The 22,031-nt window shown below is 39.7% G+C and overlaps 1 protein-coding gene across 5 annotated transcripts in view; it reads left to right on the top strand.

Moving 5' to 3' along the window:
• Positions 1 to 496: 496 nt before the first annotated feature.
• The window catches only part of opa1 (OPA1 mitochondrial dynamin like GTPase), a 35,239-nt gene continuing 13,704 nt past the window's right edge, over positions 497 to 22,031 (top strand). Inside the window, exons 1-29 of one of the 5 annotated variants that reach the window (XM_005730357.1) lie at positions 497 to 702; positions 1,239 to 1,563; positions 1,668 to 1,764; positions 1,890 to 1,997; positions 3,075 to 3,128; positions 4,578 to 4,660; positions 6,304 to 6,447; positions 7,745 to 7,798; positions 7,887 to 7,991; positions 8,275 to 8,361; positions 8,750 to 8,863; positions 9,091 to 9,171; positions 9,276 to 9,350; positions 9,437 to 9,508; positions 9,741 to 9,840; positions 9,945 to 10,075; positions 10,487 to 10,559; positions 11,143 to 11,215; positions 11,303 to 11,418; positions 12,717 to 12,781; positions 12,996 to 13,072; positions 13,901 to 14,066; positions 15,035 to 15,187; positions 15,370 to 15,478; positions 15,768 to 15,847; positions 16,061 to 16,201; positions 16,305 to 16,421; positions 16,630 to 16,723; positions 17,292 to 17,402. In XM_005730357.1, coding sequence (XP_005730414.1) covers positions 674 to 702; positions 1,239 to 1,563; positions 1,668 to 1,764; positions 1,890 to 1,997; positions 3,075 to 3,128; positions 4,578 to 4,660; positions 6,304 to 6,447; positions 7,745 to 7,798; positions 7,887 to 7,991; positions 8,275 to 8,361; positions 8,750 to 8,863; positions 9,091 to 9,171; positions 9,276 to 9,350; positions 9,437 to 9,508; positions 9,741 to 9,840; positions 9,945 to 10,075; positions 10,487 to 10,559; positions 11,143 to 11,215; positions 11,303 to 11,418; positions 12,717 to 12,781; positions 12,996 to 13,072; positions 13,901 to 14,066; positions 15,035 to 15,187; positions 15,370 to 15,478; positions 15,768 to 15,847; positions 16,061 to 16,201; positions 16,305 to 16,421; positions 16,630 to 16,723; positions 17,292 to 17,402 — 3,034 coding nt within the window. In that variant the 5' untranslated portion in view covers positions 497 to 673. Of the gene's footprint in view, positions 703 to 724; positions 839 to 1,238; positions 1,564 to 1,667; positions 1,765 to 1,889; positions 1,998 to 3,074; positions 3,129 to 4,577; positions 4,661 to 6,303; positions 6,448 to 7,744; positions 7,799 to 7,886; positions 7,992 to 8,274; positions 8,362 to 8,749; positions 8,864 to 9,090; positions 9,172 to 9,275; positions 9,351 to 9,436; positions 9,509 to 9,740; positions 9,841 to 9,944; positions 10,076 to 10,486; positions 10,560 to 11,142; positions 11,216 to 11,302; positions 11,419 to 12,716; positions 12,782 to 12,995; positions 13,073 to 13,900; positions 14,067 to 15,034; positions 15,188 to 15,369; positions 15,479 to 15,767; positions 15,848 to 16,060; positions 16,202 to 16,304; positions 16,422 to 16,629; positions 16,724 to 17,291; positions 17,403 to 22,031 lie in introns of those variants that run through there. The other 4 variants (XM_005730358.2, XM_005730359.1, XM_005730360.1 and 1 more) reach the window with 4 other exon arrangements.

Here is a 22,031-nt window from a genome sequence, read left to right as displayed (position 1 = left end):
GCCAAATTTTTCCAAAGAGTGGAAAATAAATTGATGTTCAATTGTATCAAAAGCCTTATAAAAATCCAGGAAGAGAATGAAGCTATTGTCAGGTACCAGATCAGAGTAATCAAGTAAATCCAAAACCAGTCTAATGTTATTAGAAATGTGTCTGTTTCTCATAAAGCCTGATTGTGTCTCATCAGTAATTGTTTCCAAGACCTCTTTAATTCTGTTAGCAAGTATTAAAGCCATAACCTTATAGTCATTATTGAGCAGGGAGATGGGTCTCCAATTATCAATAAAGAGTAAGTCTTTGTTTGGTTTTGGAATAAGTGTTATGAGACCTTGAGTAAGAGGAGGGAGGGTGTTATTCTCTATACTTTCTGTAAAAACCTGCAGTAAAAACGGAGCCAGGAGATTAGAAAATGATTTATAAAACTCTGCAGTCAAACCGAAAGATATTATAGCAGAGGTACGTATAGGAACCAATTCACTACATCGTTTATTTTGTCAGTGCTCTTTAGGCGGTGGAACCACTCACCGGAAGTGGACTGTCATTCCGACTGTGTCCTTGTTAGCTAGTTAGCCGCCACAACGGGCAAGCAAATGTGTGTTGTTTGGGAAGATGAATTAAACTGTACCTAAATAGTGAATCTGAACGACATCTCCGTGAAGCTGCTTTAACAGCATCATGCTGCGTGTCGGGAGCAGAGCTGCCTGGTGAGTTTGCATTTAATGAAGGTAACAGAAGCCAGGGTTAGCTATGGTGTGAGGAGAGCACATATGAAGCTGCTTCCTCTGACAGCTCAGGACGGCCGACCTGGTTCTGTGTAGATGACAGCAGCCCCATGTCATAGTAAGAAAGATAAAGGACACATATTATAGGAGTTATCACGGCTGTCTACGTGTGGAGTGCGTTTGGTTTATGTTGCCGGTGCTACTGCAGCATAAACGTTACCCTAGCATAAACCGGCTAAAAGTCTAGCTCGGTCGCTGAGTGTGTACAGCAGCTGCGTTATTTAAAAACGATAGATTGACAGACCCCTGTTAACTGTGTCTGTACACTTAGTTAAGTGATTTATTGTAATAAACTGGGTTGTTTATAACGTTCAATGTCAAACCTGAAAACGTGTGCCATCTGCTTTCCTGCGTGTTGCTGCAGTCTATTGGGGCTACCTTGAACAAAAATGACTGCTTTTGTAACTGTTCTGTGGAAATGAGGTGTCTTTATTTTTTTCATCCACACCTCATCTCAGCGTGGCCTGCAGGAACCTGGTGGCCAACAACATGGGGGTGAGATTTCGGATACCCTTGCAGAAGCTGCACCCTCTCTCCCGTGCTATCCATCACCGTTACTCTGGAAACGGCAACCCTCAGCGCCCTCCTCATCGCACAGCAGCCCGCTATTTCACCTCCATGTCTCGGTTGCCCATGCGGCCGCCGAAGCCTCACCCGGGCTCTGGGGGCCACGGGTACCAGCAGCAGCGCAACTTCTGGGTGGCTCGCCTTGCTGCTCGGTTGCTGAAGCTCAGATATATTCTGCTGGGGAGTGCAGTGGGAGGAGGGTATACAGCTAAGAAGGTCAGTGTGGAGTGTTGTGCTTTGCTTGTCATGTGAGCTGCAGGAAAACTGTTAAACATACTGAAGCGGTGATGTTTTTTTTGTTTGTTTATGTTTTCTACCAGACCTATGATGAGTGGAAGGAAATGCTGCCTGATTTTAGTGAATACAACTGGGTGATTCCTGATTTTGTTTGGGAACTGAGCGAACAAATAGATCTTGGTAATTTTTTATTTTTTTTTTACAAACAATAATGATTAAATCCCTCACATTGTTTTCCACCAGCTGTATCATGAGCTGCAGCTCTGTCTTTTCCACCTGACTGTGTTATCCATTTTCACCTGCAGATAAACTGGCCAAAGCTCTACCAGAGATGGAAGAAATAGCCAAACTACTACCCGACTTTGACAAAATTGGGGAGAACTTCACGTTCCTCAAAAGCCTCCTCACCTCTGGTGAGTAAACAAAGCATCAGCATTCACTTAATGCAATTACATATTATTGTAAAAAAATAGCATGTGCAGACATCTGAGTGTCAGGATTTAGAATGAAGGTTACAGTAGCTTCACTGAAGCAAACCTGCTTTCCTCTTCTACCTTCTTACCTGTAACATACTCCAAGGGTTGCATTTTTGGTCTCTCCGACCTCTAAGGGACCTGAGCAGAATGAGCAAGTAGACTTTTGTATCCTGTTACTTGCTGATTTTTCTGCTACACCCTTTCTACCTCTGGTTGTGGTTATTAAATGATTCCTTATTAACTGAACCGTCCAGTAATTGCGATTTTGTTTTATTGCTGACTTTGGTTTCATGGTGTCACCATTTAGATGGGTCCATGTGCAGCATTTATGTGTGGTATTATACCAATATAAATGTATACATGTCTGTTATTTCATGACTTTCATTTAAAAACATTATCTGTACAAACTGATTGTGTAAACTGTATGACGTTTCCTGTGATAAGGAATTTCACTACAGTACAAGTTTGTTCCTGGGAACATGAAAGCTTAGATTTAAATAAAATGGTAAATGGCCTGTATTTATATAGCGCTTTACTAGTCCCTAAGGACCCCAAAGCGCTTTACATATCCAGTCATCCACCCATTCACACACACATTCATACACTTTGTACTAATGAGCCTCACTGAGTATTGTGTAGGAGGCATTTTGACTGGATGAGGATTTGATCATGTTTTGTGTCATCGTACATCAGCATTAATGTTTAAATAAATACTAAATATTATATTCTGCCTACAAATGATGAAGGATCGGTTATGCTTTCATAATGAAAAGCCACTAATGATAACTGTAACATTTATGGCTTTTTTCAAGATGACGCCCATTTTCTATTAATTAGCTAGGTCACTTAAAGCTCTGGCACAGCAGTATCTTTGTATTAATATACATCATCTAGCTAGCTGTGTCCCTGCTTTGACCATCATCCCTTTGCTTCTGTCTTTTATGATTTTTATCTCGTGTTGTTCTTCCTTTCTCCTCCCCCCTACCCTCCTGTTGTCCTCCACGTTCTTCACAGGTGTGAGTTTGGGTAGTGAAGTCAAAGGAGCTTCTGGTCTGCATCTGTTGTTAGGTGTGTAAACCCAGCTCTCAGTAGTGCTGCCCACTCCCCTCTTTTCTTTCTGTGGCTATCTGACAATTGTCTCGCCACAGCACTGGCATGGTGGCCATGATTTTGGCTCTGAAGGCAGTAGCAGAGCATCTTCCTGGGATATGCAGTTAAATGCTGCTGTCATTGTTCAGACTGTTTACCGAGTTCAGTAAGTGTAACTATGAGGGTTAAAAGGTCTAATCTTGGACTAAGCTTTGCTTGAATTGGTAGATTTCTCTACTGCATCTTGAAGTCACCCCAAATTCATAGAAACCTTGAAGTTTACCTTTCCATAGTTAATTTAGAGCATAAATTTTTATTTTTTTATTTTTAAGAAAAATCTACAGAAAGGGTCTGGAGAGCTCATAAATGCAGATCATTGTTTTTACCTGTAGTATCTCCCCTTTTCCGTTTTCCTTTCTTTAAACCGGACTGTCCTCGGCTGTGCTTTGTCCTACTGTGTTGTGTATTCTTTGCCTCCTTTGACTTCCACCCTTTTTTCTCACCAGGGTTTTTTGCTTCTGTCATTCTTTCATCACTAATCGTTGGGGCAGGTTTGTTTTGCTCAAACATATTGTTATTCAAATGGTTGGAAAATGAACACAAAGCTGATTAAGATGTAAATGAATTCCAATAATCAATCCAAACAATTAGCTGAAATTAATTAAATAACAATAATGTAACCCTTAAATGGGTTAAAATTAATAAAGGTAGTTCATTGCACAACAGTATGTGAAATATTTACCTGAAGGGATTCCCACACAGATGTGACCACGCCTTTGCAAGGAGTCATAATAACAGCAGGGAGTGTCTCTGGCTCTTACTCACGGACTATTAACACTTAATGTACCTGTAATGGCTTCAGGAAAAATATTTGTCCATTGATATAATCAATATACTTATTCCCAATGCTACTACATTTTTCTCTGTACATGTTCATTCTGTTGCTTAGTGGAGGTTTCCTTGTGCATTGTCATAACATATCTTGAAAACTTAATTTCACCAGTTTTGATTAGGTGCCAAAGGAATATTAGAAAATTAAATGTAAAGATTTTAAAGAAGTCAATTCTTGAATTGCTTTTTGTCCATCTAAAACTGTGTTTCTAACAAGGTATGGAAGTTAATCAGAGTCAAAGACGTCAGCGTCAAACGGATGGAACCATTTACAGTATTTCAGTGCTTCAACATCTAGTCCTAGCTGTGCTAAGTTTTCTGATGATTATCAGACTGTTATACGTTCCTGAATAGCTTGAAAAACTTATGTAGTGCTACATTTTCCAGACATTTGAATTTTAGTCATTCTGCTCTTCTATTTTTCTATCGGGGGTCTTTTAGCCATAGTCACAACTCTCCTAGTTTGAGCTGCATGTAATAATATTTATGTATTTGCATTAGTAATCTTATCCTGGGTTGTTATGTCTCCTCTGATAGAAACTTCAGGTGATCCTCCACTAAAGGCCACAGATTCCTCTGCTGCAGTCGCACATGAAGCTGGTGATAAGCAGTACAAAAAGGCAAGTAGATAGAATCTGCTCACACTTCCTAGTTTTTCTTCTCTTTACTCTGACACAGCTTGGTCTCGCTCAGCTCCTCTGCTACTTTTCGCTTCAAGGAAAAGAACTATGATCATTTAAATCAAAATGCCCCCCAAGAAACTTAAATGTTAGTTTGTATTACTCGAAAAAATTGTACATTTTTAAATGTAATGTGCTTTGAAGACCTGGCAGCGATTGAGGTCCATAGTCTTTAGCAGTGCACTACTTGGGGTTCGTTTTGATTCAGTGAGTTCTTCTGAATGTGAAATGTGAGTTAAACACAATCTTACCAGCCGATACACAGATATATAAAGGTGTAATAGTGAGAACAAAGTTTGTACAAGAACAGTGTTAATTAAAGATGGTAAATTGCCAAAAAGCTGTCTGTAAGTGCTGCTAGAGTAGTTTGATCTTCAAAGTTTTAAACCTGTACCTGCAAACTGTACAGCACCAAATCAAAGTGTTAACTGCAAGTTCTTACACACACTGCTGAACATGTGAGAAGTTTATTGACTGTTGTCTCACATCGGTGGATAGTTGCTTCTTTTAACTTTATTTCCTTATTTACACAGTTATTTCATTTCTGTTGTCCTTGTGCTGTTTTGTATGTTTTGTACTTTGTATGTATGTTTGTTTTGTTTTCTATGTTTCAGCGCATCCATGTCCTATTATTTATTTATCTATTTTTACCTTGTTTGTGTCTGCGTGCGTATGTGTGGTATATGTGTGTACGTATGTGATTGTGTATAAGTGTGCTTGTTTAACAGTCTCTAAAATTTAAAGGAAAGTGACAGCGACTTGGAGTATTAGGAGGTGCTTTTACAAAACAAAACTTTCCTATTCCCTATTTTTTCTATGATCATGGTCTCCAGCATGAACAAAACACTACTTTTTATTATATTATTTGCACATTTCACAGAGTGAAAAAGCAAAAGGATGCACACAATTTGACATACGTCATGGTGGGGACTCTTGAACTATTTTTCCTGCTATTTAGTATGCTTTGTGCTTCACCCTGACCGATATCTCAGTGCCTGCTTCGCTTGGTTAATCATCAACTTCCGACCAGTTGTTTTCAGGTCCATTTAACGTTGTTTTGCAGCACATCTAAACATTTTGGTCAAAACTTGAAACTTGTTTTACAGAAGTTGTGTTATTGAGGAATTATGAACTTCAGGCAAAGTGTTGTTCCACTCATGATGAGCAGATAGCCAAAAATCCTCAGTGGAGCAAAATAATGAGCAAATGCAACAGTATCACAGTTGCTGCCACTCGCTGAGAGGCACTGGTTGTCGTATTAGTTGCCTCTTCTGCCTTCAGTCTGACAAAGATCAGCATCTCTGTGTTTTGGATTTAGGAGAGGCTGACTTTGCTCAGTTACACTGATGATGGTGGCAAGATTAACACAGCCAAAGACTGTGATTCGTTTTAATGACAACCCTTAATTAATACAGTTTAATTTTGACTCAAAAACAAAATAATCCCAGAGACAAAGACAGACGCCCTCTGCTGTAGCCCTGTGTTGGGTTACTGCAGTGGCCTGTAATGCTGGCCTGCCCTGTGGCCTGCAGATGTTTTTGTTGCGCCTCCTGCCTTTTTCTCACTATGACATACCTCAGCAGGGTCTGCTTGGCGAGCTCATTCTTATTCAGCAGCAGATCCAGCGGCACGAGGAGGAGGTCCGACGGGCCGCTGCAGCCAGTAGTGCACGCCCCCAACCGTCAGAGCCTGCTCCGAACCCCAGCCCCCCTCAACAGTCACGCAAGGTGAAGGTCCAGTCCCGCTTAGATCTGCTCTATCATACAAGAGACTCCTAAAGCTTTATAGCTACAGCGCAGATTTAAATCGTTGGACTAAGTAATGTCAGCCAGCGCTACCTTAAAAAAAAAACACTAGAGTAACTTCACACCCAGTGAAAATCAGTGTTTCCTCTCTGAAAGGTTCAAGCCTCTTTACCTCGGTGTTGCTGATGGTTACAATTAAAAGTGTGAAACTAACCACACATGAGTATACTAAACAGTTACTGTAGCGGTGACCTCATACGATTTTCAGCTGGTGTAAAGTTGGTGTATATATATTTGTTTTTGTTAAACTTGTAGTCCACATAAATTGGCCTGTCAGCAGATTTTATTCCACCCTCTACAGTATTAAAAAGCAGTCGTCTTCTTTGACTGTGTAGTTTGAGTTTGTTTTGCTAGTGTGCTGTTGAAAGGGCTTGCATGGACCACAACAGCTGGGTTTGCTAGAAATGGTGACTATAGCCAGCGTCATTCTCCCACGCAAGTGGCTGGATAATCATCAGCAGTACTGCATTATTGTGCAGAAGCGCTGCATGGAGTGGAGTGAAGCCTGCCGCATGGTGTGAGCTACACTTTTTTTTTTAAACTCTCATGAGTGGATCTAACTTTTCTTTATCAATTTACTTCATCAACACGCTTAAGCTCTTTAAGAGCTCCTTAAAGCTCCTTAAAAATAATGAAGCGATCTCTTAGCTTTTCAAAAATCTTTGCTATGTATTGCAAGAATGTAAGTTGAAGAACATTTCTTACCCCTGTTGTGCAGTATAGAAATAGTTTTTAATGAAATAGTTTGGTGTGTCTTTAAATTCCTTTTCTTCTTCTTCTATCATTTGTCCATGTCTGCTGTGCCTCCTGCTTCCTGTCCCAAATCTCATTGTTCCAAACATGTTGCATAAATATACAAAATAAAATACAGTTTGTCCAATCATTAAAATTAAGCTGTAATTGCAGTGGATTTGTGATTAAGTTCACTCTGTGATTTGTGCCTATTTGTGAATCATAGTGTGTTGATTGAAGCTGAGCGATGCCAGAATGATAGTATGTGCCTGAAATTTGTGTTCCTCTCTTGCATTAACTTGACTTTCAACTCTCTCCGTAGACAGAATGCACGGATTGAGCCTTTATGATGCCGGTGGGAGTTCAGTTGTTTGAAGGTGTTCTGTGAGAGTCGTGGGGTTAGCTCTTGTATTCAGAAGAGAAAGGAAGCATTAACGTTTGTTGTTGTTTTGTTTTTTGTTTTCTTTGTCTCTTCTGTGATCTTTAGTCATCTGACAAAGAAAAGATAGACCAGCTCCAAGAAGAGCTGCTGCGCACTCAGGTACAGTAGCTGTGACTTTCTCCTTGCTTAAATGTAAATGTTGAAATGTTTCTGGTTGTTCGTTTTGACACTGCTATTTGTCCATTAGCTAAGATATCAGCGCATGCTGGAGAGACTGGAGAAGGAAAACAAAGAGTTGAGGAAGGTGGTGCTGCAAAAAGACGATAAGGGCATTCACCAAAGGAAAGTGAAGGTGGGTTATGAACATATTAAACACATACAGATTCTCTTTTTCCTGGTCTAGATTTTACTTTAATTGGGATTGCTTTTTCAGATGTGAGCACTGCAGATATCTGGAATATTTTCCAGATAGGTCCCAGAGTGTTGGGCAGTTACATTTTATTATGATTAATATCTGTTAATGATAAAAAAAAGTGTTGCCTTTCATAGATTTAGTTATTCTCCAGCTCTTCTTTGTTGTGACAGCTAATTACTCAAAGACTGATAATTAATTACTGTTCTGTCTCCTTGTGTAGAAATCCCTTATTGATATGTATTCTGAAGTCCTGGATGTCTTGTCGGACTATGATGCCAACTACAACACGCAGGACCACCTACCCAGGGTACATATGAGCTTTATTTGTTGAACATCTGTGTGTTTTTTAAGAAACAACATTTTTATGTCATTTTTGTGTGTGTTCGTGGGTGTGTGTGTGAGTGTGTGTGTGTTAGAATTGATAGCTTGACTCATAAAAATCAACAAACAACTTCCTAAATACCCGAAAGGTTGATTCTGTTAATCAACGAATCAACTTTTTGGGATTTCCTTACGTGGATGATTGAGCGTGCATCAAAACTTTGTAAATATGTTGCCAAACTTGCATTTATTGTTACTGGATCCCATAAGGCCTTCTGTTTCATTTTCCATTATCCCAATGCTGTTTGGTTGAGCTGTTTACCTTTCTCTGTCTCTTGGTGTGGTCTCACCCTCTTCCTAAACTTGTGCTTCAGGTCGTTGTGGTGGGCGATCAGAGTGCTGGAAAGACCAGCGTGCTCGAGATGATCGCACAAGCCAGGATATTTCCCAGGGGCTCAGGAGAGATGATGACACGCTCTCCCGTCAAGGTGTGTGTGGCCAGTGTGGTTCGCGTGTGTGTGAAAGATTTCATATTTATATGGCCCTTATTTAATTGAATATTTTTTCACAACATGGTCAGAAAATGTCATCATAAACAGGTTTACATAAGGAACAACAAAGATGTTTTTGAGTGTTGTCACACAAGCATTCTGGGAAGTTAAACCAACATTGACTCGTTTTTTTAAATACATAAAAACTCTTATATGTTGTGTAGGTAACATTAAGTGAAGGCCCTCACCACGTGGCCATGTTCAAGGACAGTGGCCGAGAGTTTGACCTAACCAAAGAGGAAGATGTAAGTGACACAGTCTTCAATCCATCCATTTGATAGAAACTATAGCTTCAAGCTAGTTGTTTCATTAAAGTATTTATTGTGCTCTTTCTTTCTGTGTCCCACAGCTGGCTGCTCTCAGGCATGAGATTGAGCTGAGGATGAGGAAAAGTGTGAAGGAAGGACAGACAGTCAGCTCTGAGGTTGTACATATACTAATACTCAGTTTAAACAAAGTTTTTTTTCCTGCAGTGTTTCATGAAATGATGTTTTCTATTCTGTATGTTAGACAATATCCTTGAGCGTTAAAGGGCCTGGCATCCAGAGGATGGTACTCGTTGACTTACCGGGTGTAATCAGTGTAAGTCTATATTCTGCGTATAATAATGTTTCAAATTCCTTTGGCTGTATTAGGATTTCATTTGGATTTTTGTCTATAATTTACCTTATATTGATTTACCAATATTTAATAGATATATTTTTGATTTTTTTTTTAATTATTTGTTTTCTTAAAGTGTAAAAGTTGCTGTTAGAGTCACTATTTCACTTTTTGTAAAAATTGCAGTCTTAAAAAGTTATTTAATGTCTTGTAGACGGTGACTGCGGGCATGGCAACAGACACTAAGGAAACTATCTTCAGCATCAGCAAGGCCTACATGCAAAACCCCAATGCAATCATCCTCTGTATTCAGGGTAAGATATGCATATGTTTCCATTTACAGTAATAAAACCAGCACATATCAAAGTGAGAGAAGAGGTGATCTCTACGTGGACTAACCCTCTTGCTTATTGTCCAGATGGCAGTGTGGATGCAGAGCGGAGCATTGTAACAGACCTGGTTAGCCAGATGGACCCTCAGGGAAAGAGGACCATCTTTGTCCTGACCAAAGTGGACCTGGCTGAGAAGAACCTGGCCAGCCCAAGCAGAGTAACTAGTCTTTGCCATCTAAGAAAATGTTGTAAAATAGTTACTTTATAGGTAAAAGATATACTATTAACAGCTTCGAAAGCTTTATTTTATTTTAATTTCTTAATGTAGTGACAAAAATACAGGTCTACCTAATGATTCTTGACACCTAAAAAAAAACATTATCATGACATTGTTGTTCATTGTGTTAAAATGACTTCTTAAAAGTGATCATGTTGATTCGTCATGCAATTATTGCAGTGTGATTAGAGCTATTTGCAACTACACCACAAGAGGGCGCTAAATCCTTACAGTTTAACCAGATTTTCTTGGCAAGTCAGCACCTGGTTTCAGAAAACAGTGTGCACACAACAGAATAGAGAATTTCAGTCATATTTGTCTTTTGGTTTTTTTTGCCATCTTCTTTTTCAGATTCAGCAAATAGTGGAAGGCAAGCTGTTTCCCATGAAAGCCCTGGGCTACTTTGCTGTTGTAACAGGAAAAGGTGACGTCCACTACTGTGAACTCCAGCATGCTACATTTATTTTTGTGTCCCTTAATGATGACTTTTAGGTCAATAATGTCACATTTCCATAGAGAAATTTGTTTTAAAATGTTTTATCTCCACGTTAGCTTAACTAAACAGCAGGTGAAGTAGGTAGGTAGCCAGGTAGATGACCCTCCCTGTGTGAGGGAAGCTGAAAGCATTCAGGGATGCCTGCTGTTAAAACAAAGAACATGTGCAGGGAATCACAAGGCGTCTCATTCATCTTTGCCATAAGGAAGTCATTCTTTTCTGTGATGCATTCAGAGAAATGCAGTAATGCAAATGCAGTAATTTTTAAATTGCGAACTGGAGCAGAGCAGCAAGCCTTCCTACATGAGCATGACACGTATTCTACTAAATGAAGGCTACATTTAGTACAAGCTTGCTCTCAAATAAAGGCCTTCTGCCTTTGGGCTAAATAAAAGACTCGGCCACTATTTGATAGAAATACATTATGTAACGCACAGCATTGCGTAGAATAGTCGCTAATTTATGTTAAATTATTTGCTCATACTTTTTATTGCTAATTGCTTGTGTCCAGGAAGCAGTGCTGAAAGCATAGACTCCATCAAAGACTATGAAGAGGACTTCTTTCAGAACTCTAGGTTACTCAGGCAAGTTATACCATCTAATATGCAGCTTCTAAAAGTTCATCAAATAAGTAATTCCAGAGTTGAGAAATAATTTGTGTGCACAACTAGGGACGGCATGCTGAAAGCTCACCAGGTGACTACAAAGAACTTGAGTCTGGCCGTCGCTGACTGCTTCTGGAAGATGGTGCGGGAGTCTGTAGAGCAACAAGCTGATGTCTTCAAAGGTATGACAGCACCTTCAGCATTTAATTTTATCCTATAAAGAACCAATTGATTCATATAGATTGGTTGTTTGCAATGAAACATTTATATGGTCAGATCTGTTTGCAGTGATGTGCATGTTAATAATGTGAATAGGTATGTTAGGATTAACAGTAAAAGGAGTAGCTGATCTTACTCTTTTCAGTCTCCCTATATTGGCTTTCCTCAGCCACTCTGCCATACTTTTCCACCCCCTCTGTCTTGACTTCCAACTACAATTAGTCTAGACAGTCTCAAGCTCATTGCTAACAGCATAAGAGATTTATGGCCATGAGACTTCACATCCCATAGGTCCATTGTGTTGAGCATCGATCCATATCCCATCAACTCACATGCAGCCAGCTTCCATCCTCCATTCTTGGCGCCACCACATCTCCACAAACCAGCAATTAGCCTAATCTCCACTGTGGATAGGGAGCTGTGGAAAGGGGCAAGAAGCTCAGTGTGCTAGTGTGTCTCTGTGTGCATACGCGAGAGGTAAAACTCTGACTTTTGATAAAATTGTGTGATTGGCCCCATCTTCCCTCCTCCCCAGAGACCAGTTAGGGAGAGTAAGTGTGCAAAGCCCTCATCCCCTGTTATTAGAGAATAAACACCATCTGGTGACTGAAGGCTGCCGTCATATCATGCTATGTGAGAAAAGGCCAGGCTCTCTCTGTATAGGCTCATTGCTTGGTGATGATCGAGATCTGTCAAAGGATGGAGCATAATCTCCATGGTGAAAAAGAAAGAAAGATTTAAGTGTTAAGTTTCAGCCAGGCAGAAGAATGAGCACTAGATAATTTGATGATTAGGGTCTGTTGGAGCTTTATGATGTTGCCGTCTATATTAAAATTATAATGTCACGTTTCATGTGTAAGACCTTTTAAAAATATATTATAGCCTCTGCACACTGTCTCACCTACTACTATTTTATTAAATCACAACATCTCAGACTAAGTGACCCTCATCAGGTACAAAACAGTTTTCATACAATCCATCCAGTCTGAATGCTGATGGTCCCTCTTTAGAACTGTGTGGGTGTTATCGATGATAACAGTAGTTGCTCTTTATTTAGAGGTTTTATCACTAAACCAATAATTGCATTACTGTCGTTATGGAAGTTTTTACCAGTTAGTTCTCTTATCAGGGTTATTTGTTTATTTCCTGTGGGTCATTCAGGTGTGCAGTGATTTTAAACCACGTAAGATTGAAATTTGTTCATATTGAAGTTGAAAGTGTTTGTTTAAATATTCCTTTTCATGATCCCTGCTTTAACCAGCTTCACGATTCAACCTGGAGACAGAATGGAAGAACAACTACCCTCGTCTAAGAGAGCTGGACAGGGTAGGAAACAGAAACAGCCATTTCTTTGAACTCTCACATAGTTCTTTATAAAAGCAAGCTTGCTCATTAGTGATGGATATTTTATAAATTACATTTGTGTTTGTTTTTTTTTAAATGTCCTTAAGAAATAAGAGTTTATTAATATGTTAAAATTGCATAATGTAATTTAAAATTACATTAAAGGTTTTTAATGTAGTATTTAATCTTTTTGCAGAATGAACTGTTTGAAAAGGCTAAAAATGAAATCTTGGATGAAGTTATTAGTTTGAGTCAGGTGACTCCACAACACTGGTAAGTTCCTCTTGAACTAACATCATGATTTATTATTCTTTAGTTGGTCTCACCATCATTTCAGTGACTTTGTTAGTTTTAGTTGTTTGTGAGGTGAATGATATTTCATGTTATGGGGAAAGAGCAGTGTTAAAATGTGCATTAGTACTTAACCAGCCATGAGCTAAAAAGCAGATCTTTGTCTGCATGTAGCTGTATGTGAATACCACAATGAGTAAAACCTTGCTTAAATGAGATCTATGCATGCTGTTGTGGGAATCCCCTGTGTGCGTGGCATCAGTTTTCTCTGATCAATAATCTGATGAATGGCCCATGGACAGGAGCAGGGGTGGCCCTGTTAGCCAGCCAGCAGCCAGCCAGCATTATTGGAAATGGCTCTTATTGACAGTGAGGAGTGCTAGCTGGAACAAAAGGGGACCTAATGAAATATGGCTGTGCGTTTATGATAAATGAGATAAGTGCAACGCTTCCCTGGTCTCAGCGGGATTTGGGACTCGGGGGAATCCTGGGTTTTGTTCTGCGTCGCTGTGGAGAGTGTGGATGCTGTTAGCTTTTAACAGGGTCATAGTATAGATGTTGGAGTTTACAGTTGAGCGTCCCTCTTTGCTCATTGTTTTCCTGCTCCGGCTGACGACTTAACTGCACTCAGCTGGACACCTTGGTCCAAAGCACTCTTTTTGTGTTTTTGTCTGTCTTCTATCTGTAACTAAAAGTGATAATCCAAATCTTCAAGATCTTAACATGGGTTAGAGTTATTGAGCTACAAAGTTTGGTACAAGTCGGCGCACATCTCTTTCAGAACTGACTTGTTTTTTTTCCTTCTTGTAGGGAATCTATTCTACAGAAAAAGCTGTGGGAACGTGTTTCCACCCATGTAATTGAGAACATCTACCTGCCTGCTGCCCAAACAATGGACTCTGGTACCTTTAACACCACTGTAGACATCAAGCTCAAACAGTGGACTGACAAGCAGCTCCCGCACAAAGCACTGGAGGTGCAGCACACTTGCTTTATTAGTCAGCTCATATCATGATTCATTCAGTTAAAGTGATTGTTATTATTTTAAGAATTTTTTTTATTACATTTTGGTGAGTTCACTGTAGGGCTGTTTGATATAACGATATATATCAAACAGATGTTTAATTTTACGCTATCGTTTGTTTCGTGGTGTCGCAAAAATAAACTGTTTACTGCAATATTTTTTCGTTTTGATGGTCACTGTAGTGGCTATATTAATTTCTTAAAGTTCTCTCTTTCTCTTATATTTAATATAACCACACTACGGACGGACCAGCGCCTGTCTTTATGCTTTGTGGTTACCGCATCGCGTGTCCGCTTGTTTATTTTCCACATAAACCTTTCACAATAAAGCTCAAGATCCTGTTGAGACTTTTCAAAATAAACTGAATCACCTGAAAGAGTATGCAGAGTTTATGGATGAGAAGCAAAAAAGAGCCGTCGGGTGCTAAAAAATAGACCTTAGACTCAAACGTTAGAACAGGCTTTTCCCTGCAGCACGCCGTGTAATAAATACTCACAAAGAAAACGGCGGCCGTTACAACTTATGTCTAAAAATGTATCGTTTCATGCATCGGTTAAAAAACTCGACTCCAGCTACACAACGCCCAGCTGGAAACATTTCACGCAAGTCGAGCCGCCAGAGATTCACAGAATTTACAAAAAAAATGTTACATTTTTGTGATTTATATCGTTATCGGACGATAGATGTCTTATATCGGGATGTGAGATTTTGGTTATATCGCACAGCCCTAGTTCACTGTCATATTCTATTGTTTAGTATTTCTTTTCTTTTTGCTGTGTGTTGTTTTTTTTTATGAGTATCTTGACTCTAACTCGATTAACACAGACTGTAGAACTTGTAAAAACAATTAAATCCAGCAGTGGCTTTAGTCTAATAGCCCCTTTTCCCTCCTTATATTTTGCATACTTTGCTCCTGTCAGATTGCCTGGGAGACACTGCAGGAGGAGTTTGCCCGCTTCATGGCTGAATACAAAGGCAAAGACCAGGATGACATTTTTGACAAGTTGAAGGAGGCTGTGAAGGATGACAGTATCAAGAGGCATAAGTGGAATGAGAGGGCCCTGGACAGCCTGGTAAACACACAGTAAAATACCCTCACAAGCAGAAAGTGCACACTTGTTTATTGAAGCTCCCAGAGCAGACAGAATTTCATGATGAGATGCCATCAGCATAGAGAATGTAGTCGTGATGCAAAGAAGCACTGATGCTAACAAGTGGAATGTGTTTTTTGTACCTCTGTGTGTGGTTGTGTCAGAGGGTGATTCAGCACAATGCCCTCGAAGACCGCTCCATCACAGACAAGCCCCAGTGGGATGCAGCAATCCAGTTCATGGAGGAAACCCTGCAGTCACGCCTCAAAGACAGTACGTTGGCTATGATAGGATCATATGTTAAAACTCTCCTCGCAGTCTTAACCACACAAAAACATTTGTAGACTTTTATGGTTCTTTGTAGTTTTGGTTTTTAGTTGGAATCACATCAACACAGTTTCAGGTTCTTACTTTTGTCCCAGACATCAGTCACACACCTGTCCTGACCAGGTTTTAGGTGATCATGCTTTTGTGGTGCTTTTGCTGCCACAATGAGGCATGCTGTTTTTTCTGACGTATGATTTAATTTTGTTCTGTTTTGCTCTTTGCTCTCGACCTGCAGCTGAATCAGTAATCAAAGACATGGTGGGCCCAGACTGGAAGGAGAGGTGGCTGAGTTGGAAGAATCGTTCACCAGATCAGGTCAGAATTGCAGGATTTCCTCAGAAGTCATAGTTGTGATGGTGCAGTAGTTTTTATAAGGAGCTTTGAAGCTGTGAAGTGGAAGATCAATAAAAGCTATCACCTTACACAATGGTCTAATTCCATCCACACTGTAGAGCTTACATATAAATATGTAATATTTTACATTCAAATGCTCCTTGAAGTGAAGACTTGCTTTTCTAAACCTTGCAGCATATTCGGAATGAAACAAAAAATGAGCTGGACCGCCTGCTGAAGCTGCACGATGAGCACACGGCTTACCTGGCTAATGATGAAGTCACCACAGTACGGAAGAACCTGGAGGCACGGAGTGTAGAAGTTGACCCGATGCTGGTGAGATGAAACGGATTATTCCAAACATTTTTTTTGTAACAGCAATACCTGGCACTTATGTTTGGCCTCTGTTAACTGGTGAAATATTTCCATACCTGCTCAGATCAAGGATACGTGGCATCAGCTTTATCGGCGACACTTCTTACAGAAGGCACTGTCACACTGCAACCTCTGCAAGAGGGGTTTCTACTACTACCAGAGACACTTTGTTGACTCTGAGGTAAGTAGAAAGAGTTGTCTTTTTTTATTTATTATGTATTTATGCAGTTTCACCTGAGGTCAGGGTTAGTTTGGAAAAAATGTAACTTTACTCTGGGGCACCCTGTGTACTGAAGGCTGAAGACCTAGCGGGTACACACCCTTGATTTGTGTCTGTCCCAGGCCAAAAATAAAAAATAAAAATGTGATATCCCTGCTTGTTTCTGCAGTTGGAGTGCAATGATGTGGTGCTGTTTTGGAGGATACAGAGGATGCTGGTTATAACAGCCAACACTCTACGACAGCAACTTACCAACACTGAAGGTGAGCACTGTGGACTGGGGCTGGGGGCTATGTTATTTCCATAACAGCAGTTGTAGCTATTTATGGAATAAAGGTAAAACTATAGAATATCAAACCTTCTATTTTTAATGATTTCAGCCTTGTAGTTGTCATTTCTGTGGGTTTGTTTTTCTTGTATCTTTTTGTAAAACCAACAGGTTATTGGCAGGAATTTTACTTCCTCCTTTTGATTTTTTCCCTCCTGGTGGAGTAAGTTCTATTGCACGCCATCCCCAAAGCTGATACTGAGATCAGATTTCACTGTTGGTTAGAAATGTTTGACTGAAGTCGTCTCTGCACTTTCATTGTTGGGCTTAGTGATTTTTATATCCTTTAGCAAGGTTCCAGTAGTTATCCAGATTATCTATAAAGTAAAGACAAATGTGAGAGTGACAGTCCTTCTCCGAGTCTTTTTAATCATTATAAAGTGTTTTCATAACTTGATTCATCAAAACAAAAGATCGACAGAAAAGTGCACTTCATTGTTGTTGGGCCAGGCGTTGATTATTATTGTTTCTTGTGTATCTGTCTCTGTGTCCGTGCTCGCCAGTGCGCCGATTGGAGAAAAACGTGAAGGAAGTGTTGGATGACTTTGGAGAAGACATGGAAAAGAAGACCCAACTCATAACTGGCCGCCGAGTCCAGCTGGCTGAGGATCTCAGTAAGACACACAAACACTTGCAGAGCATAAAATACACTGCAGATACACAAAGGCTATAAAGAAACACCTGCTGAGTCTGATTGTTCCTATTTAAACTTCACAGTTCTTAACTCAGCGTCACAGTAGTTTGCATGCTAACCTACTACACTATCAGATATTATATACAGTAATGTGCAAAAGTTTTAGCCAGGTAAGAAAAAAAAATGCTGTAAACAAAGAATGAGTGTTAATCATTTATTTTCATCAATCAACAAAATGCAGTGAATGAACAAAAGAGAAATCTAAATGAAATCAATATTTGGTGTAGCGACCCTTTGCCTTCAAGACAGCATCAATTCTTCTTGATACACGTTCACACAGTTTTTGAAGGAACTCGGCTGAAAACTTTCTCTTTTTCCCCCCACACCTGCCTAAAACCTTTGCACCGTACTGTATGCATATCTTACTTTGACCACTCAGGTCAACTACGTTATATTAAGCACGTGGATCCATTCTATAAAATCCTAGAGTCATCAGTAGGTGGCAGTGATGCTTCAGGAATTTATATTGATTAGTCCAGTATGGCAGTATTATTGCATTTAAGTTAAGCTAACAGTACAGGCCGGCTAAAAAGGCCTGTTTTCAGTTGCCTAGAAAATAGGATGCTCTCTAAGAAGTAGGTAAAAGCAGACAGAAAATATTTGTAAAGATTTAAAGCTGTTTCTATTTGAAAAATGTACAAAGACGTACAAATGAATTGTTCAAGCAGAAGAACATTATTTAAAGGAATATTTATTTATATGTAAGCTTATTTTTTACAGCAATGAGAAGTTCAAACGGGGGAAACAGAATAACAGAAAAGACCAGAAAAGTTTTGTGTTTCTTAAAAACGCATCACGTGGAACATTTCAGAACTAATTTATTGAATTAGTAATAGGTTCAAATACATGATTGGATATAAAAAGAGATGCTGAGTCTTTGAGGAGTAGAGATGGAGAGGAGCTCAGGCAATAGTTCAGTTTAATAAAACTGCTTCTCATTTTAAAACTAAAAAGGGTTGGAGAAATCGCTGAGGTTAATTCATCTATATCAGTCGTCATCAAGTAACAGTAGGTTAATATAAATGACAACACGCACCATAGATGCTCTCACATTAAGCTTAAATAAACAAAGAAATTAAGACATTAGCTAAATAATAGAAGTGTATTTAAATTTATACTTTTTATTAAAAAAAAGAAGCAGCTGTTTTCAGCAATCTGATATGGGGTAACCACAGCTGCCCGTTTAATTTGGCTGTGTTTTACGTGGGACGCCCTTCCTGACACAACCCCAGAAGAGATGTTTAATCTTGTGCACATAATCTCTTCCACGCCTTCTGGGAGTTCCTTTAAATTTTGCACAAGTGTTCACTTGGACTCTAGCAAGAACTGATTATTAATGATTGACCCATCTCCTCCTTTCCTTCTGTGACTTTGAGGAAACTGCTCTTGCTTAAGCACAGATATGTTTTTGCAAATAAAATGACTTTTTCTCAAAAGTAATTCGTACTGATGTTAGTTACAAAATAAGACAGACTCTGTTCCTACAGCAACACAGTGCACATGTGCTGTAGCTGCTCTGTAAGTGAGTTTTGGGAAACTTTTCTCGGGGGTGGACCGATATATCTGCTAATTTTTACCTGTCAGCCTTTTGAAGGCTCTTAATTAAAAGCTGGTGCAATGAGTCTTCTCCAGCATTGGTCTTATTCAGAGAAGCTCTGCTTGCTAAGCAAAGTTTGTGTTTGCAAAGTGGCACACATGGCTTGCTGCCATTTCAGAAGTATCTGTGACACACACACGAGCATGCGCATGCATAATGACTGTTCCTGTCACCACAGAAGTACACAACAATTTAGACACACTTGCCTTTAAGTTGTAATTTTCTCACATTTAATCCAAGTCAAAGCACAGTGTTAAAACACTGCAAATGCCTGCATGATCTCAGAGTTTAAAGAACAATACGTGCCTCAAATACACACATTAGAGTGAAGTCAGTTTTTGCAGGAATCATTCTCCTGTCAACTTCTTTTAGATTTTGTTGACTTTCATATGTTGCATGTAAGCTCTGATTGTCAAAAACACATTAGTGCTTTTATTACCTTCCATGTAAACAACAGCAGACCACATGTACAGTATTTAAGTAGGCAAACACTTCACTGCATCCAGACATAGTCATGCTACATTAAGAGGCACTCAGAGAAGACAGAAACACACACGGAGGTTTTTGCTGAGGGTTTTTCTGTCACAGAGCCCCCTCTCCATTCCACACACCGTCAGCCATGTCTAGACCTGCCTGGCCTTGCAAATTCTATAAGGCAAGTGGATCCATAAACTTTTCCAAACATGACATTCCCACTTTCCATCTGGAAAGACTGTCCTCACTAATAGATGTAGGAGTGTGTCTGGAATTTCTTAAGAAACCATGTAGTGTAGGACCACACCTGTGCATGCACACACATTTATTTTGTTTCTTTATTATTTGTAGTGAAGTGTTTGCTTCACTCTTTAAATCTGCATCAATACAAGCAGCCATCATTTGGAGGGTCAGATGGGAATTTTGACATCAGGAAAAACAAATGTTTATTGTAATTTGAAGGTATAATGAACATAAATGTAAACAGATTAAAATGCTCTGAGTCACCATGAACCACTGACCATGAGATGCAGTTTTCTTTATTGCATTTTACTCCTCATATCTCACTCCCTTCACTCCTATCTCTACTGCCGACTGAAATCTAACACCACTTATTTTGTTGTAACTCATAACTAACATTCCAGCCTAACATTGCAGTCTGCTGGAAATGTACCTCACAGCACGCCGCCCTTTTGCAGCCCTAATTTTACAGTGATGTCAATTTTTTTCTTTTCCTCCTGCTAATAAAATGTATGTTCCAGAGTTTGAGCTTTGTCAGTCTGTCAGGTTGAGTTAGTGGGTGAGTGGAGGATCTGGGTCATTAGCTGTCGGACACTTTGCGCAGGGCATTCGGTGTAACACAGCCTAGACCTAAGTGTGTGGGTATGTGGGTCCTTGAGTCTAGACTGAACCACGTGGCTTATGGGCTGAGTTGCTGACATGCCTCAATTTCCTCTGGGCAAAGATTTCTTTTTTTTTTTTTTTGGGTTCCTTTTTTAACTGAAAGGCTCATCATAAAGGTTTCCTTTGCAGAAGCTTTTCACTCGTGTAAATATAGTAACTGGACATGGCAAAGCATAATTAATAAAACCCAACTTAAGCATTCTTAATTAGAAGTATCAGGTAGTGATTACTTTGTACTTTTAAGGACATTTCCGCTGTTAGGAGACCCTAAATCTGTCTTTAGCAACATCAGGCGGTTACTACATTTAAGAACACATGATAGGAATCACACATGGTTCCTTCCGAAACATGCAGTTCTCGACAGGAGAAGATTTTTGTTTGTTTTTTTTGTCTGCATCTGTGTGAAACAGCTTTATTCAATGTAGTTCCATCAATGATGAAATCATCTTTTCTTTGCAATATCGTTTCTCCTTCATTCTCCAGACCTTTTAGAAACTACAGGTCAGATTGCCTCAGGCCCAAACTATGGCCTGACCCCACAGGTCAGCCAGCTGATACCATAGGCTACTTGATCCAGCTATTTTTTTTTAACCTGGCTCCAACTCCCTGGGTCATTCTGACCCTATTTCACTGCCTCTGTTAAAATCTATCCACCTGATCCTGTCTATCACTTTTCTCCCTTGGCAGAGGGAAAGAAAAACACAATGGGCAAATCTCAGAGGAGGGCTCACCTTCACCTTTATAGCCTCTCTGGTTAGAGAGGAGAGAAGGTGGGAGAGATGGGAGACATTAGAAAAGATAAACACACTTAAAAGCAGAAATGCGCTTCCAGGGGTGGACTGCTGTTAAACTCGTATTTGCCCCTACTCGCAGACAGACCTACGATCACTCAGGTTACAAATACAGGTCAGGTGTGTGCGTGAGGGAGAGCATGAAAACTCTGTTAATTAATAGTACGCTGCAAAGCGGGGGTGTGTGTGTGTGTTTGTCAGCGTGTGCCAGACCAGCTGTATGGCACAGTGCCGTCTCTGGAGCAAAGCCCAGGCCTAATGTGCAGGCAGAGCCCTCTTAGGAGACCACTGGGCTGTCGCTTGGCTGCTTCATTGACCCTCATAGAAACGTAGTGCAGTGTGTATGTGTTTGAGTGTGTTTGCATGTGTCTGTGCTTGTTAGAGCTACTGTGGTGGCTGATTATAGACAGCGCACTGTACCACATTGTTTCAAGGATTGCTTTTATTTTATCAAGCCATGAATGTCGTATTTAATGTCGTGAGTTTGCACTATTTTGCTATGTCAGCACTTTGTTTTGTGTGAGATATTTGTCAGTTGTAACACACAGATCTGTTCAAGGTGTTGGTGTTTAATGTTTATGTTAACATTGAGTTTAGTGTCTTCATGTGTATTCATGCGTTATTATACTTAAAAAAAATCATCTGATACTATTATTAGTATAAATGCAGACTCGTTATTTCACCACACATCTGCAGTTCAATTCAATTTTATTTATATAGCGCCAAATCACAACAACGGTCACCTCAAGGCGCTTTATGTTGCAGAGTAGATCATACAATAATA

The sequence above is a fragment of the Pundamilia nyererei genome, unplaced genomic scaffold, assembly GCF_000239375.1.
Source record: "Pundamilia nyererei isolate P.nyererei 1_Seehausen unplaced genomic scaffold, PunNye1.0 scaffold00036, whole genome shotgun sequence".
NCBI classification, from domain to species: domain Eukaryota; kingdom Metazoa; phylum Chordata; class Actinopteri; order Cichliformes; family Cichlidae; genus Pundamilia; species Pundamilia nyererei.
The sequence above is the reverse complement of the archived record's forward strand: the minus strand, read 5'-3'. Positions and strand labels throughout refer to the sequence as shown.